Here is a 14407-nt window from a genome sequence, read left to right on the forward strand (position 1 = left end):
GTGATAGGTACCACAGAGCAAGTAATTAAAGTATAGAATCAGATATTTAGTTTACCTTCAAATGCTTTGTAAGTGAGAATTAAAAAAAACATAATGATTACTTGACGGGATTCAAAACACACGCTAACCACCGCCCGCGCCCTATGATTATATGATATTATTGATCATTACAGCAGAGTGCACAGGCAGAGTGCATAATTTTAGTGAGATTTGAGGCCGAGATTGAGGCGATCACAGAGGCGCTCAGAGCAATAAACCTATTATTCCTCTGAGCAGAGGCGATATCGAAGCAAAAGTGAAATGTCAATCACTGTCAAAATTAGCACATTGCGCATCGTGACATTTTAAAATAGACAATATTAGGCACGAGATTAGGCAGTTCAATAAAGAAACGAATTTCAATGGCGGCGTAGAGTGAGAATGAACCATTCTCACTCTACGAATGGCGGCCAAAGCTGACTTTGACAGATGGTAGGATCAGCAAAAAAGAAAATAAAAATAACGTAAATGGATAATTATTTTATTAATTATTTCAAATTGTTTGTTGACAAACTTTTTTGTTATGGTATTTGTGTATTTATATGAATTATCATATTTACGTATACAGAATGTAACAAAATACCCATAATATTTGTAATGAGCCCATAAAACTGAAGTCTGAACAACTTTTCCCAAAGAACATATTTTGTCAAATTCCAATAAAACATTATTTACTTTCGCAAATGCATAATTGTCATTGTAAATTTATGATAAAAACTATTATAGGGAAAATCAAATACATTTTAGTGATTTTATTTTTCCATTATTTTTTAGCATACTGTACGGCCGTGTGTGAGCGAGAGGGAATGATCTATCCTTCGCGCGAAGCTGTCAAAACTCAAAAAGCAAATAATTTAAAATGGAATAGTTTCTGTTATAAGTGAAGGTTATATAGTTTCTGAGTATATTAATTTATTATAATACGAGTGCCTTTTGTCTTAAATACCGGCATCGCTAAATAAGCTTTAATAATAAAATCAAAATAATATGGAAGATAATATTGACGACTTATGCAATTTATCAATTGAGGATAGACATAAAAAAGAGCGAAAAGAACTACAAGCCAGGATACAGGGTTTAAAAAAAGTTGCTAAAAATGATAAATCAAGGAAAAAAGAACTAACCGCTGAAATTGCTAGGTTAGAAATGGACATTGATATTCGCCATAAAAAAGAGATTGAAGAATCGCAAAAACAATGCCATAATGAAGATGAGTTAATTGAAGAAATAAATAGTAATGACAATGATGAAGAAGGTACAAAAACTAAATTGTCTAAAGCCCAAAAACGTAGGGACAAAAAATTACAACAGGAAAGAGAGCGAGAAGCACAAATAAAGCTACAAGAAAAAGAAAATCTGCATGGACCTAGAAATAAAGAAATTCAAGAAATTTCTTCCCGGCTTAAACAAAGGGGGCTCACAATTTATTCCATTCCATCCGATGGAGACTGTTTATACAAAGCAATTTCACACCAACTGACTATTAAAAAAGATTCTAGTGTTACAGTTGAACAATTAAGAAGTAATGTTGCAACTCATATAAGAAGTAACAAAGATGATTTTCTACCTTTCTTAACTAATCCAGATACATTTGAAATGCTGACAGATACTGAATTCAATGAATACTGTGATAAAATATGTAACACTAAAGTTTGGGGTGGACAACTAGAAATAAGAGCTTTGTCAAATATTTTAAAATGTCCCATAACTGTTATTCAAGCCACTGGCCCTGAAACTATTGAACAGGGAGAAGAGTACCCTGGACCTTCATTGATAATTACTTATCATCGGCATATGTACAGTTTAGGAGAACATTATAATTCAACTCAGATATTGAATGATAATCAAGAGTAATTTATTATAAGGTTTAACTAGTATTTAAGTAATATTTAATATACTGAATAAAGGTACTTTCACATAGTAAAGGTATACAAACTATTGTTTTTATAATTATCAAATAAAACAACTAGAATGAATGTGGTATATTTATTACTGGTTAGTATTACAAATTTCGATGAAACACAAAATTATCAATGCAATCAAATTATGCTCCATTCTGAGTAGGGGTTTGATTAGCTTCACCATCCTCTGTGTTGTGTTTATTGGGATCATCAGGTTTCATGGCAGGGAAAAGCAGTACCTCCTGTAAAGTTAATCAAAATGTAAATTAAAATATGTATGACAATCAATTAGTTATTCTTTTTATCTTATAATATAAATTAGTTCTATCATCTGTAGTATGATGTAAAGTAGTATGTAAAACTATAACATGCAATTTTATAATTTACAACTTGGACAAAGGTGCCATACCTTAATATTATTAGAGTCCGTTAAGAACATAGTAAGGCGATCAACACCGAGCCCCCAACCCCCAGTGGGGGGAAGACCATATTCAAGAGCAGTACAAAAAGCTTCATCTGTGGGTGGTGCTTCATCATCGCCAGCCGCACGATCCTTGGCTTGCTGTTCAAACCTCTCCCTTTGGGTTGCTGGGTCATTCAACTCTGTGTATGCATTGCATATCTCTTTCTTCATAACAAACAATTCAAACCTAAAAGTAGATATTTTTATAGACTAAAAATTAGTATGTATTTATATGACTTGTAATTGACAAGCATTGTATAGCTGTTTATTATAATCTCATAATCATAAAGAACAGTGATATTTTAATATGTTAATAGTTATGCAGTATTTGCTTATTATTGATAAGTAAATGCATAAAATTACTTTTAGTTACCATGCAAACAATGGTAACTAAAAATTTATCAGCCATTTATCAGTGAAGTAAAAAGTAAAAAGGTCATCATTATTAAAGTTGCTTAAATATAATTCAGCATGATGCTTTTAATATGTACTTTAACAAAAATTTACCTTTCAGTGAGTCCTGGAATATCTCTGTGATATTTAGACAGTGGACTCATAATTTGAGGATGATCTAATATAAAGGTTGGATTAATACATTTCTCCTCAAGGAATTCACCAACCAGTTTGTCCAATAATCTTGCTGTTGTTCTGGGTGGTGGACATTCAACCTAATGGTATATTAGAGTTATAGTTATTTAAATTTATTAAAATAATATTTTCTATAAGGCCATTTCATTTATATAATTTAAGGTTTAAGAAATCTGACCTTACCTCATGTTTTTCACAAAGTTGGCTCAAAAATGCATTGGCTTCAGCTGAATCAAGTTGATCTGCTGCTGGCATTTTAACTTTCAGTTCTTTTTCAAGTGTTGCAATCATGGGTACCCGAGCAAATGGTGGAGTAAAATCAATCTCAACTTCTTCACCCTCTGGCCCATCAGGGTGATATTTCACCTGAAATATTTCATCATTAATCTTACAATTCTTGGTACAAATTTAAAAATAAGATTTATCTATACTAATATTATAAAGAGGAAAGGTTTGTATGTATGTATGTATGGTTTTCAAGCATAAACTACTGGACCGATTTTGATGAAATTTGGCACAGATAATCTTTAGACCCTGAGAAAGAACATAGGCTACCTTTTATTGCGAAATATGTACCACGGGCGAAGCCAGGGCGGACCGCTAGTAAATAATAAAATGAGGATTACCTTGTAGCTACCATGGATGCTCTTTACCATCCCAGAAATCATGCTTTCAGTAATGGACATCAAGTCATGGTAATCAGCATAAGCCATATAAAATTCACAAGTTGTAAATTCAGGGTTGTGGGTTAAATCAATACCCTCATTTCTGAACTGTCTGCCAATTTCATAGACTCGATCCAAGCCACCAACAACTAACATCTTGTGATACAACTCTGGGGCTATTCTCATATACAGATCCATATTCAAATCATTGTGATGTGTAATGAAGGGCTTGGCTGTAGCTCCTCCTGGTATCATGTTCATCATTGGAGTCTCAATCTCCAAAAAGCCAAGGTTGTCTAAGAATCTTCTTACATATGAAATAATTTTTGATCTTGTGTAAAACGTTTGTCTCACCTGGGAACAATTTTTAAGAATAAATATGTGGTTCTAGTATTATTTTTCTATTTATTATTAGCATAACAAATATATTTGACATCATATTACTTACCTTGTCATTTAATATGAGATCCAAATACCTCTTCCTAAATCTAGTTTCCTTGTCCTTGAGACCAAAATGTAAATGAGGCAACATATGAAGGCAGGGAGAGAGCAATTTCACTGTTTTAGGAACAATAGATAACTCTCCTTTCTTAGTTTTACCAGGATGACCCACACACCCAATAATGTCACCTCTTCGTAATTTATCAGTGTCATGTATGAATTTTTCCTCAGACTCATACATTTTTGCATTAGCCATTACCTATTAAAAAATAATAAGTTTATTTTTAAATGTCATGCTTATCTATGTACTACATACAATAAGATAAAAATTAACCTGAATCTTCACGCCTTCCCCTCTTAAATCATAGAAAATTAGTTTAGCACCAGACTCTCTTATAGAATGAATTCTGCCAGCTACTGACAGAGTAACATTTTCAAGAACATCCCCACTATTTAAATTATTATATTTTTCAATAAACTCCTCCAGTGAAATTGTAACAGTAAATTTATGAGGATATGGGTGATCTTCCTTTGAAGCATTCTTAAGGGCTGCCACAGCAGCAGATCTCAATTTGTAATATTCATTAGGACTTATTTCTTCCTCCGCTTTTGATGATTTCTTTTCTACATTTACTATAGGTTGCTGAGAAGCTTTCTCAGCTTTTTCTTTTAATTTCTGTTCGGCTTTCAAACGCCGTTTCAGTTCACTGTAAATGACATAAAAATGAATTTCTCAATGTTTAGACAATTAAGAGGAATTATTAAAAAACCAACCGTGGATTTAGTGTTGAATATAACTGATTTAATTGTTTGGAAAATATACTTTTTCTGCACATTAAAGCACCAGGTAAAACTGATACCGTCCGTAAGGTAAACATATTGTGCTTATAATTCTTTCACACAATACTCACTTTTTTGATAACTTTTCAGTGGTAGTTTCTGCCATTATATTGTTCAAATCCTAGATTATAATTCACCTAAGAATATACAAATTTATAACCTATAAAATAGGACATACGAAATCGAACCCTGAGGTCTCAAGTCATACGTCATTCAACACTCGTCACTCGACACGTTCATGAATTTTTGCCGTATTCTCACTCTACGATTTTTGCAATTTGTTGTCATATATTTTATACTATCTGTGGCCAATTGATACGTAGAAGAATGCTGAATGACTCATTAAACTTCATTATATTTTGAATTCGAATCATAATTTCTTTAATTTGAATGCTATCTTCATTGATATAGTTAATTCAATTTATATACATATTATTAAATTTTTATTATGCATAATATATATATTGTTATATATTAAATATTATATTTTCAGTTTATGTTATGTACAGTTTCAGACTAAAATTATGAGCTGTGAATATGAGTATCATCAGAGACCGTCAGAGACATAAATGTACTATCACAGATAATATAATACTGTTGTAAGTTCTTAAATCTTTTTGTAGGATGATTATAATTTTTATTTTTTATGCTGGTAATAATTGTATTGACATCACAGCTGTTCGATGGCTGTTCGGTTCGTTTTGTGATTTGTCTGGCACTGATAAATGTCGCTAGGTGCGATTTTAATGTAATAATCAGAAAGTGAGTGTGTTTTTTTAACATTTTTATTTGTAAAGTAATGACAAAGTTTTTAAACTTTCTTTTATACCCTTTTGATTGTAAAAAAGTTGGCGAATATACCATTAATTTGTCAAACTCATTTTTATTTCTGTTTCATTCCAGTGGACATAGAGCAAGTGAATAGATCTGTGGATTCGTGATAATATGTTTTTGTTTTTATAAATAGATATCGTTTTCAGGTATAATCTTATGTGGACTGGATTATTCCGATTATCAGTGAAAAAATAATTAAAATACTATGCCTCTTTTTGGTAAGTCTCAGAAGAGCCCCGCGGAGCTTGTTAGATCGTTAAAGGATGCGGTAACAGCTCTGGAAAGAGGTGACAAAAAAGCTGAAAAAGCACAAGAAGATGTTAGCAAAAACTTGGTATGGTATTTGAAGAATTTACTTTGTTTTGTTGTAATAAGATTGTTTATATACTTAGCCTTGGTTTCATTATAGGTGTTGATAAAAAACATGCTTTATGGCACTTCTGATGCAGAACCACAAGCGGATATTATAGTGGCTCAGCTCGCTCAGGAACTTTATAATACAAACTTACTTCTTCTTCTCATTCAAGTAAGAATAACTAAATATTATTGCTTTTTAAGAGAATAATACTCATTTTAGGATTACTTAATAACTAAAGTAATACTTGTTCAATACAGAATTTAAATCGCATCGACTTTGAAGGAAAGAAGGATGTTGCCCAAGTGTTTAATAATGTGTTGAGACGTCAAATTGGCACCCGATCACCTACTGTTGAGTACATATGTACTAAGCCAGAAATTTTGTTCACCTTAATGTCTGGGTAAGATTTCTTTGTGTTCAAGATTGTTTGTCTTTACTATTTAGATTTACTTATCATGATTATTTAGTTATATTTGAAAATTAATTTTTAACTGGTGTTCTGCTTCTACTTTGATTTTGTTTATTTAAAACAACGGAAAAACCAAAAGAGAAGGTAAGAAATAGAGAAACAAATAGTGTTATTTAAAAGGTTTATCAAAGGTCTAAGAACAAAAATTCTGTTAAATTTATATTGAATAGATTTAGTTTAGTGATATAAAATGTTAAAAAGTAGTAATTAGTGTAATATTAACATTAACAAATGTATGCAATATATACTTAAGGAAAGCTGTATATATTGCATTGAGATTATTTTATAAAATCTAAAAAAGACAATTTTTGCTTCATAGCATCTTTGTACTAATAAACTGATTAAGTTTGTGATAACAACAATTGTTGTCCACATATTATCAATTTATTTGTATTATTACAGATATGAGCATCAGGAAATTGCATCAAACTGCGGTACCATGCTCAGAGAGTGTGCCAGATATGAGGCTTTAGCTAAAATAATGTTATACTCTGACGACTTTTACAATTTCTTCCGTTATGTTGAAGTATCTACATTTGACATTGCCTCTGATGCCTTTTCTACATTTAAGGTAAATTATATCTTGAATTATTCATAATTGTTTAATTACTAGAACAATTACCATATTTAATTTGTGATTGCATTTATAATTCAATTACCATGAAAAATTAACATAATAATTTAGACTATACTTACATCTTTAACAGTTTTAGAACATAGAATATACTATACTCTTTTACATCTGAATTAATTGTGATTTTGAGATTTATCCTAGAATAAAATTGACAAAAATCAGTTAAAATTGCATGTTTTGTTATTCAGGTTGTTGTTATTGTGACATTTTATTATGAATACTTAAAATTTCTCTTCCTTCAAGATCTTTCAATGCTCATTTTACAAACTTTTATAATTTTATATACTTTTTAGGAATTATTAACAAGACACAAATTATTGTGTGCTGAGTTTTTAGAAGCAAATTATGATAAGGTGTTTAGCCATTACCAGAGATTGTTGAACTCGGAAAACTATGTTACTCGACGGCAAAGTCTCAAGTTGCTCGGTGAACTACTCTTGGATCGGCACAACTTTTCGATAATGACACGTTATATAACCAACCCTGATAACTTAAAACTTATGATGAATATGCTTAAAGAAAAATCACGCAATATACAATTTGAAGCTTTCCATGTTTTTAAGGTAAGTTGTAGTTAGCCACCTATTACATGGTGCTAATGTTCAAATAGTTGTATGCGCTTATTAGAAAACTCTGCCTCCATATGGAGGTAGGCTATATATACAGGTAGGCAGAGTTTGGCTTAGCATAATTGTGATTCAGTGTTTATTGCATGTCATGACATGTATAGTTTTCTTCAGAATTCATAATCTATTTAAATGACAATACTTCCAAGCAAATAAATTCAAAGCTTGTTATTTAAAAAGTTTCCTGAAGAAACAAAAATACTCATTGTATTTTTTTTTATAACTGTAAACACAAGAAAATTTTTAGGTTTTTTTTTTTGCATTGAAAACCTTCATTACAAAATTCTTGAAGTACCATTTTTCGTTTTTATACAAAAATAATTTATTTTTTTACAGGTTTTTGTAGCTAATCCAAATAAACCAAAACCAATTTTAGATATATTGCTCCGAAATCAAGATAAATTGGTGGATTTTCTGACTAAGTTTCATACAGACCGCTCCGAAGATGAACAGTTTAATGATGAAAAGGCTTATCTTATAAAGCAAATTAAGGAATTGAAACCGTTAGAACACTAACATTTATTGCATTTTGTCACATCACCACTTCCTCATGATAGAAGTTAGTTATAGACGCTATATTATATTTAAACGCTTCTAAGTCACCAGATGGTGTCGTGCCGAACACTAGACTCCCAAATAATTATAAACGATATACATTCGGTCTGTGATGAGTCAAGAGTAAAAGTATATTTGTGCTACGAGCAAATTAACATTTGTAGGAATTTTTAGTGTTATTTCTATGGTTTGCTTATACTTTTTGTAAGTTGTTAAAACCATTTTAGTTATTATGACGTGTTTAGTGACAGTTCCTAAGTCACAATGGAAATAGTATATCTATATTATTGTAGCATACAAACAGTTGTTAAATTAGGACATTAAAAAGTTGATGAGAAAATCTGTTTCTAAAGATCTTTTACCATACTATTGTGTAATTTGTAAATATGACATATATTTTTTACTTTTTATCATTTTATTCATGTTTGAGCCATTAGGATTGAGCATCAATATCATATATATATCATACAATATTGTCAGTATTGGTTATTTATTCTTAACGATATATCTACATTATGTATATATTGCTGATATGTTGCTAAGTGCTTTGAGAATAACTAGTTTAATTTAGCAACACTGTTAAATACTTTGTAAATTCAATGTCTTGTTTTAAATTATAATTTATATAATCATTTTAAGAAACGAGGCATAGTTTAAAGATTTCTTTTGTCATCACATTTATACATTCTGTCAGCTGAATAAAATATTTATATCAGTATATAATATTTAATTTTATTTGCGAATGTTACAAATGAACAAATTGTGTTAGATGGTGTTATCGAAGTGCTATGTGAATCGGCCGAAATCCTAAGAAAATGCTTTAAAAGAACCAATAGAAAATTATTTTTACAGTGTTACTTATATCATTTTATTATTATTTTCTATTGGTTTTTTTTTTCAAAATATATAAGTTTTATTAGATGGAATTTTTAAAATGTCCACTGAAATTGAAAGTCACTGCACATGTTGCTTATCTATACGATTTATCGACAATTGAAAGAATCGCAGTGGTCACATTATATGATAAGCAATTAAAGAGTAACGTTTTGCATCGATAATATCGTAGCTTGCTAGGCAAAGATAATTTATAAAATAATTAATATAGACAAGTCGAACATATTTCGAATCGTAAAGCAGGGATAATGTCTTAAAAATCTAAATTAGCCACAATATACCTAATAACATAACCACATTTTGTACATTGGGCAAATTTTGTCACATGATGAATAAATTATTAGAAAAATGCTGTCTTTTTTTCTTTATTCCAAATCTTACATGATAAATACCCTATTTTTTGTTAATAATCAATAGGTAATTCCTATTCCTTTATTTATTTTCTAAAATGGGAGGAATTTATTACTAATTATAAACTACCTACATACATTATGAAAATTAATTTGTATAAATTCTGAGAAGATATGTGTTATTAAAAGATAAATAAAAAATGATATAGTTTTCAATGACAAATAAGTCAGTGGAGCAACGCACTTTCCACCTATTCAGTACTTTTATTTATGTTAACAATGTGTTAATTCTATATATTTTTTTGGAATATAGGAATTAAAAATAATAAAGTTCAGTTTGAAAATGGTATTATTTCAGATATTCGCATTACATTTGTACAAATAAAACGTTCAAGCTTTATACAAATAAAAATGGCCATGGCTGGTCCGATCGCGCTGAAACTTGGCACAGGGGCTTTAATCGAGCCGCACATTAAGTTGGCATACTCATAATCGAGTTTTCACTGCTGGTTTCCGAGTTTCATACAACGCGAAATTCGACGGCTCTCCGAAACGGCGCCAGATAGGTGGGAGGTGTAGAACTAAAAAATGATCAGAAACATGGGGCGCTACCAGGGCAATGGAGAAATTTCAAATTGGACGCAATTTTTTTTTCAAAAATGGCCAATTTTCAAAGCAAGATGGTGGCGCCGGTTACTTTACGATCGGTCTGAAAATTGACTTCTATGCTCTAATCGGCCAGATTTACAAAACTGCATACTCAGAATTTCTCTCCGACCCCCGGTTTCCATTTTCCATACATCACGAAATTCAATGGTTCTCTGAACTGGTGGCAGGTAGGTCAGGGTCGCCGAAGTAAAAAATGCTTCAAAACCTGGTCCGCTTCCAGGCATATAAAAATTTTTGGTAAAAAGCGAAATTTTTTTTTCGAAAATTTTGTATGGAAATTTCCATAGTAGGAAGGGTAATAGGAATATAGCAACGGAAAAAGATGGCACCGCGGGCTGCTTGCTGCCCGCGCACCGCGCAACCTCGAAGGTCGACAGCCTCCCGGAGTAGAAAATATTTATTAACTTTTGAACTACCGCACGAGCCAAGCGAGCGAAGCGAGCGAATCACGGCAGCGGCTGGCGTAAATATTCAAATTGGTAGCGAGGAGCGAAGCGACGAGCGAGTTAGGTTAACTTTTGAACTACCGCACTAGCCAAGCGAGCGAAGCGAGCAAGTCACGTCAGCGGCCGGCGTAAATATTCAAAGAAGTAGCGAGGAGCGAAGCGACGAGCGAATTAAGTTAACTTTTAAGGCTTTGTCAGACAGGACGCGTACTTAGCGCGCGTCAGAGCGTTAAGTTGACGCCGCGATATGACGCTAAGATGTGTTCTACTACCATCGTAGAATACCGTCAAACAGAGCGCCGGCGCTAGCAGTACGCAACGTTCTGTCGCGGCGTTAGGACGCTTTAACGTCGGGTGTTGTATTTTTTTACAAATTTTACTTTAGCGTCGGAGTTAATAGGCGTAAAATAATAATAAAATACTGCATAATGACCGAAAATTTGATAGAATTGGTTAGAAAATATCCATGCGAAGGATAGTTCATATAAACTATAAAGATAATATATCAATGAAGGCAAAATCGGAGAAGAAATTAATGAAACTGGTAGGTAAAAAATTCTTCCGACTCCGGAGTTAATATCGCTGTACCTTGTTTTGTTCGTAAGTAATAATTATGTAAACAACATGCAGCTTTAATAATATCAATTGCTGTGTCCTAACGCGCGCTAAAGCGTTCTGTTTGACGAAGCCTCGCGCGACGTTAAAACAGGACGCTGTAGCGCTACTACGCAGCGCTAAAATACGCGTCCTATCTGACAAAGCCTTTAAACTACTGTACTAGCCAAGCGAGCGAAGCGAGCAAGTCACGTCCGCGGCCGGCGTAAATATTCAAAGAAGTAGCGAGGAGCGAAGCGACGAGCGAGTTAGGTTAACTTTTGAACTACCGCACTAGCCAAGCGAGCGAAGCGAGCCAGTCACGTCATCGGCCGGCGTAAATATTCAAAGAAGTAGCGAGGAGCGAAGCGACGAGCGAGTTAGGTTAACTTTTGAACTACCGCACTAGCCAAGCGAGCGAAGCGAGCAATTCACGTCAGCGGCCGGCGTAAATATTCAAATAGGTAGCGAGGAGCGAAGCGACGAGTGTGTTAAGTAAACTCTTGAACAGAAGCGACTTTAGGGCGATTCCCAGTCAAACAAAAAAACTACGTAGGTTAAAAACTATTAAAACTACATTAAAAAAACCGACTTCAAAAACGGAAAAGTAGGTTCTTATTTTTAGTGCCGAAAGCATACTGAATTTGATTTTAAACGAGGCTACTAATGAAGTTTTCAATACGTAATAATATACACATCTTCACACATTTATTGAGTGAATGAGATGATTTATAAGCGTAGGACTTACACCAAGAGTAGTGTAGTTTTTATATCGAAAATAGCCAATTTTTTGTATTGCGAATAATGTAATTGAATTATGCAAGTAGGTAGTTCTTGTATCAAAAAATAGCGTAGTTTAATAAGTGCTTAGTGCTTGGCACCGACTTCAAACCTATATAGTGAATAACACAACTAAATAATATGTAGTAATTAATTATTTTTTACTTTTCCGTTTTTGAAGTCGGTTTTTTTAAAGTAGTTATTTTTATAGTGTAACGATATCTAATTCGATACACCCTTTGACTGTAGTCCTATGGCTTTCACTTAGATATTTTTAGTGCCGAAAGCATAATGAATTTGATTTTAAACGACGCTACTAAAAAGACTTGAAGTGTTCAATATGTTTTATACATCTTCACACATTTATTGTCTTGAACAGTTTATTATGATTATTTTTCCGACCCAAATATCGACAATAGGAAAAATCACTCGCGCTTCGCCCTCGTGATTTTTTAACCTGAAAAACTTGACTCCTTCATTTGTTTGCAACGAACCTTTCGGAAAATACCCGATAATTTTGAAGCTCTTGTGGTATTATAAGTGAAAAAAAGTCACCGCTGTGACACCTCAAATAAATGAAATTCGGGATCACGTTTCAAAAATTTAACCAATATTTGAATAAGTAATTTATATGCAGTTTCGACCGACTGTAGAATCGCTGTTAGCAGATGTAACAAATGGACAGGAAATTCGAATGCATTTTCAAATGACTGAAGATTTCTGCCCTGGGATGAGCCGCGAGCTGCTTGCAGCTCGCGCACCACGCACCCTTGAAGGTGGACAGTCTCCCGGAATAGAAAATATTATAATGGGGAATTTATAAGCACTTCCGATTGACTGTGGAATCGCTGTTAGCAGATAATAACAAATTGGCTGGGAATTTTAATGCATTTTCAATTGACTGAAGATTTTTGTCCCTGGGATGTACCGCGGGCTGCTTGCAGCCCGCGCACCACGCGCCCTCGAAGGTCGACAGCATTTCAGAATATAAAATATTTGAATGGGGAATTTATAAGCACTTCCGATTGACTGTGGAATCGCAGTTAGCAGAAAATTACAAATGGACTTGGAATTCTAACACATTTTCTAATGACTGCCCTATTGCTTCAACCCAGGGGCAAAAGGGGCTCGCGGGCTGCTTGCAGCCCGCGCACAACGCACCAGCTAGTAGTAAATATAAATATGTACGTTGTACATGATTCTAATTTATATAATGTGTAAACTTATTAATATCAGGCCATTAGTACTAGTATATGATATCAATAAAAAAAAATAACTACGTATCACGCATCATTGAGTACTTAATTGTCGTAATATTTTTTTTATACATATTTAAATTAATACTGGCCGTCAGACCCAGCTCCGTCCAAGAATAAAAAACAAGCTAGATTACTCGGTATAGTAGATTGTTAATTAAATGTTGTCAAAGGCTATAAAAAAAATCGACAACAATAATTTATTATCTGTGATATAAGCATAAATAACAGATTGGTCATACGTAGCATGGGAATATTGCTGCGGCGGATAAGTTAATCGTTATGTCAACCGCTGTCTTTGATCTGTAACATAATGAGTTTTCGGACCACAGCCACACTACCTTTTACGGGACACTGATCAACTTCTAAAACAGAGCTTGAGTAGGCACTAATAATGTCCATCTTCAAGAATCACTTGTTATTAGTAAATGTCGAGGCTAAACTTTATGTACCTACTGTTAAGTAGTAGGTCAGAATGACCTCTTGTTTCTCAAGACTGTAAAGGTCTAAATCGTTGAAGGTTAAATAAATGAGCATACCGAACTGGATAGCGTGCTTTATTATGGTTAAAGTATTACATTATATCATTATAGCTAAAATAAAAAATCATTTATAGAGTATTGAATGTTTGACTTCATGAAATTACGGTCAAAATCTTTTACAATATTGGGATTCTTGGTTTAAATGTTGGTGAGGAAGTTCAGAAAACAGAATTCATGGTACAATCTTAAAATCTAAAACTACAAAACGATATATATATATGTGATTGCATTTAAGAATATTTTATAACTTATTACTGCAAATATTATCCGATTAAATTTAAATTCCTTCAATTCTATCCGATAAGCTAATAAATGCTGGATATGATGACTGCAGCTATATTCCAAAACAGTAGAGCTACGTTTTTACTCGAGTTACTCTGTAAGAACTTTATTTAGAAAATATTTAAGGCTATTTCGATTAGGTATAACTAAAATTAATATTTTTCGGCAAGTTCAAAAAGTT

The 14407-nt window shown here is 32.8% G+C and overlaps 3 protein-coding genes across 4 annotated transcripts; 2 read left to right on the forward strand and 1 right to left on the reverse strand.

The window, feature by feature from the left end:
- The first annotated feature begins 937 nt into the window (after nucleotides 1-937).
- On the forward strand, nucleotides 938-2015 carry LOC149910315 (deubiquitinase OTUD6B-like). The gene has a single exon (XM_090112385.1). It carries the CDS (start codon nucleotides 1027-1029, stop codon nucleotides 1891-1893), a length of 867 nt encoding a protein of 288 aa, XP_089968511.1. The 5' UTR covers nucleotides 938-1026; the 3' UTR covers nucleotides 1894-2015.
- Nucleotides 2012-5144, reverse strand: LysRS (Lysyl-tRNA synthetase). Of its 2 annotated transcripts, none has more exons than XM_090112373.1 (8): nucleotides 5009-5144; nucleotides 4432-4804; nucleotides 4105-4356; nucleotides 3618-4010; nucleotides 3175-3357; nucleotides 2911-3071; nucleotides 2350-2590; nucleotides 2012-2182 (listed from the first exon to the last, which is right to left on the reverse strand). In XM_090112373.1, exons 1-8 carry the CDS (start codon nucleotides 5041-5043, stop codon nucleotides 2084-2086), a joined length of 1737 nt encoding a protein of 578 aa, XP_089968499.1. In that variant the 5' UTR covers nucleotides 5044-5144; the 3' UTR covers nucleotides 2012-2083. The 2 variants fall into 2 exon arrangements, with proteins under 2 accessions (XP_089968499.1, XP_089968493.1); XM_090112367.1 differs by having other exon boundaries at nucleotides 4872-5010.
- Nucleotides 5145-5595: 451 nt separating this feature from the next.
- Mo25 (calcium binding protein Mo25) lies at nucleotides 5596-9656 on the forward strand. Its single transcript, XM_090112395.1, has 7 exons — nucleotides 5596-5699; nucleotides 5918-6105; nucleotides 6181-6297; nucleotides 6387-6529; nucleotides 7001-7169; nucleotides 7526-7795; nucleotides 8195-9656. The coding sequence occupies exons 2-7, from the start codon at nucleotides 5977-5979 to the stop codon at nucleotides 8372-8374; spliced, it is 1008 nt and encodes a 335-aa protein (XP_089968521.1). The 5' UTR covers nucleotides 5596-5699; nucleotides 5918-5976; the 3' UTR covers nucleotides 8375-9656.
- Nucleotides 9657-14407: the final 4751 nt, after the last annotated feature.

Source organism: Colias eurytheme, chromosome 2 (assembly GCF_061535395.1).
Source record: "Colias eurytheme isolate Ceu_HAF_F1 chromosome 2, ilColEury1 Martin Lab GWU primary, whole genome shotgun sequence".
Taxonomy (NCBI): Eukaryota; Metazoa; Arthropoda; class Insecta; order Lepidoptera; family Pieridae; genus Colias; species Colias eurytheme.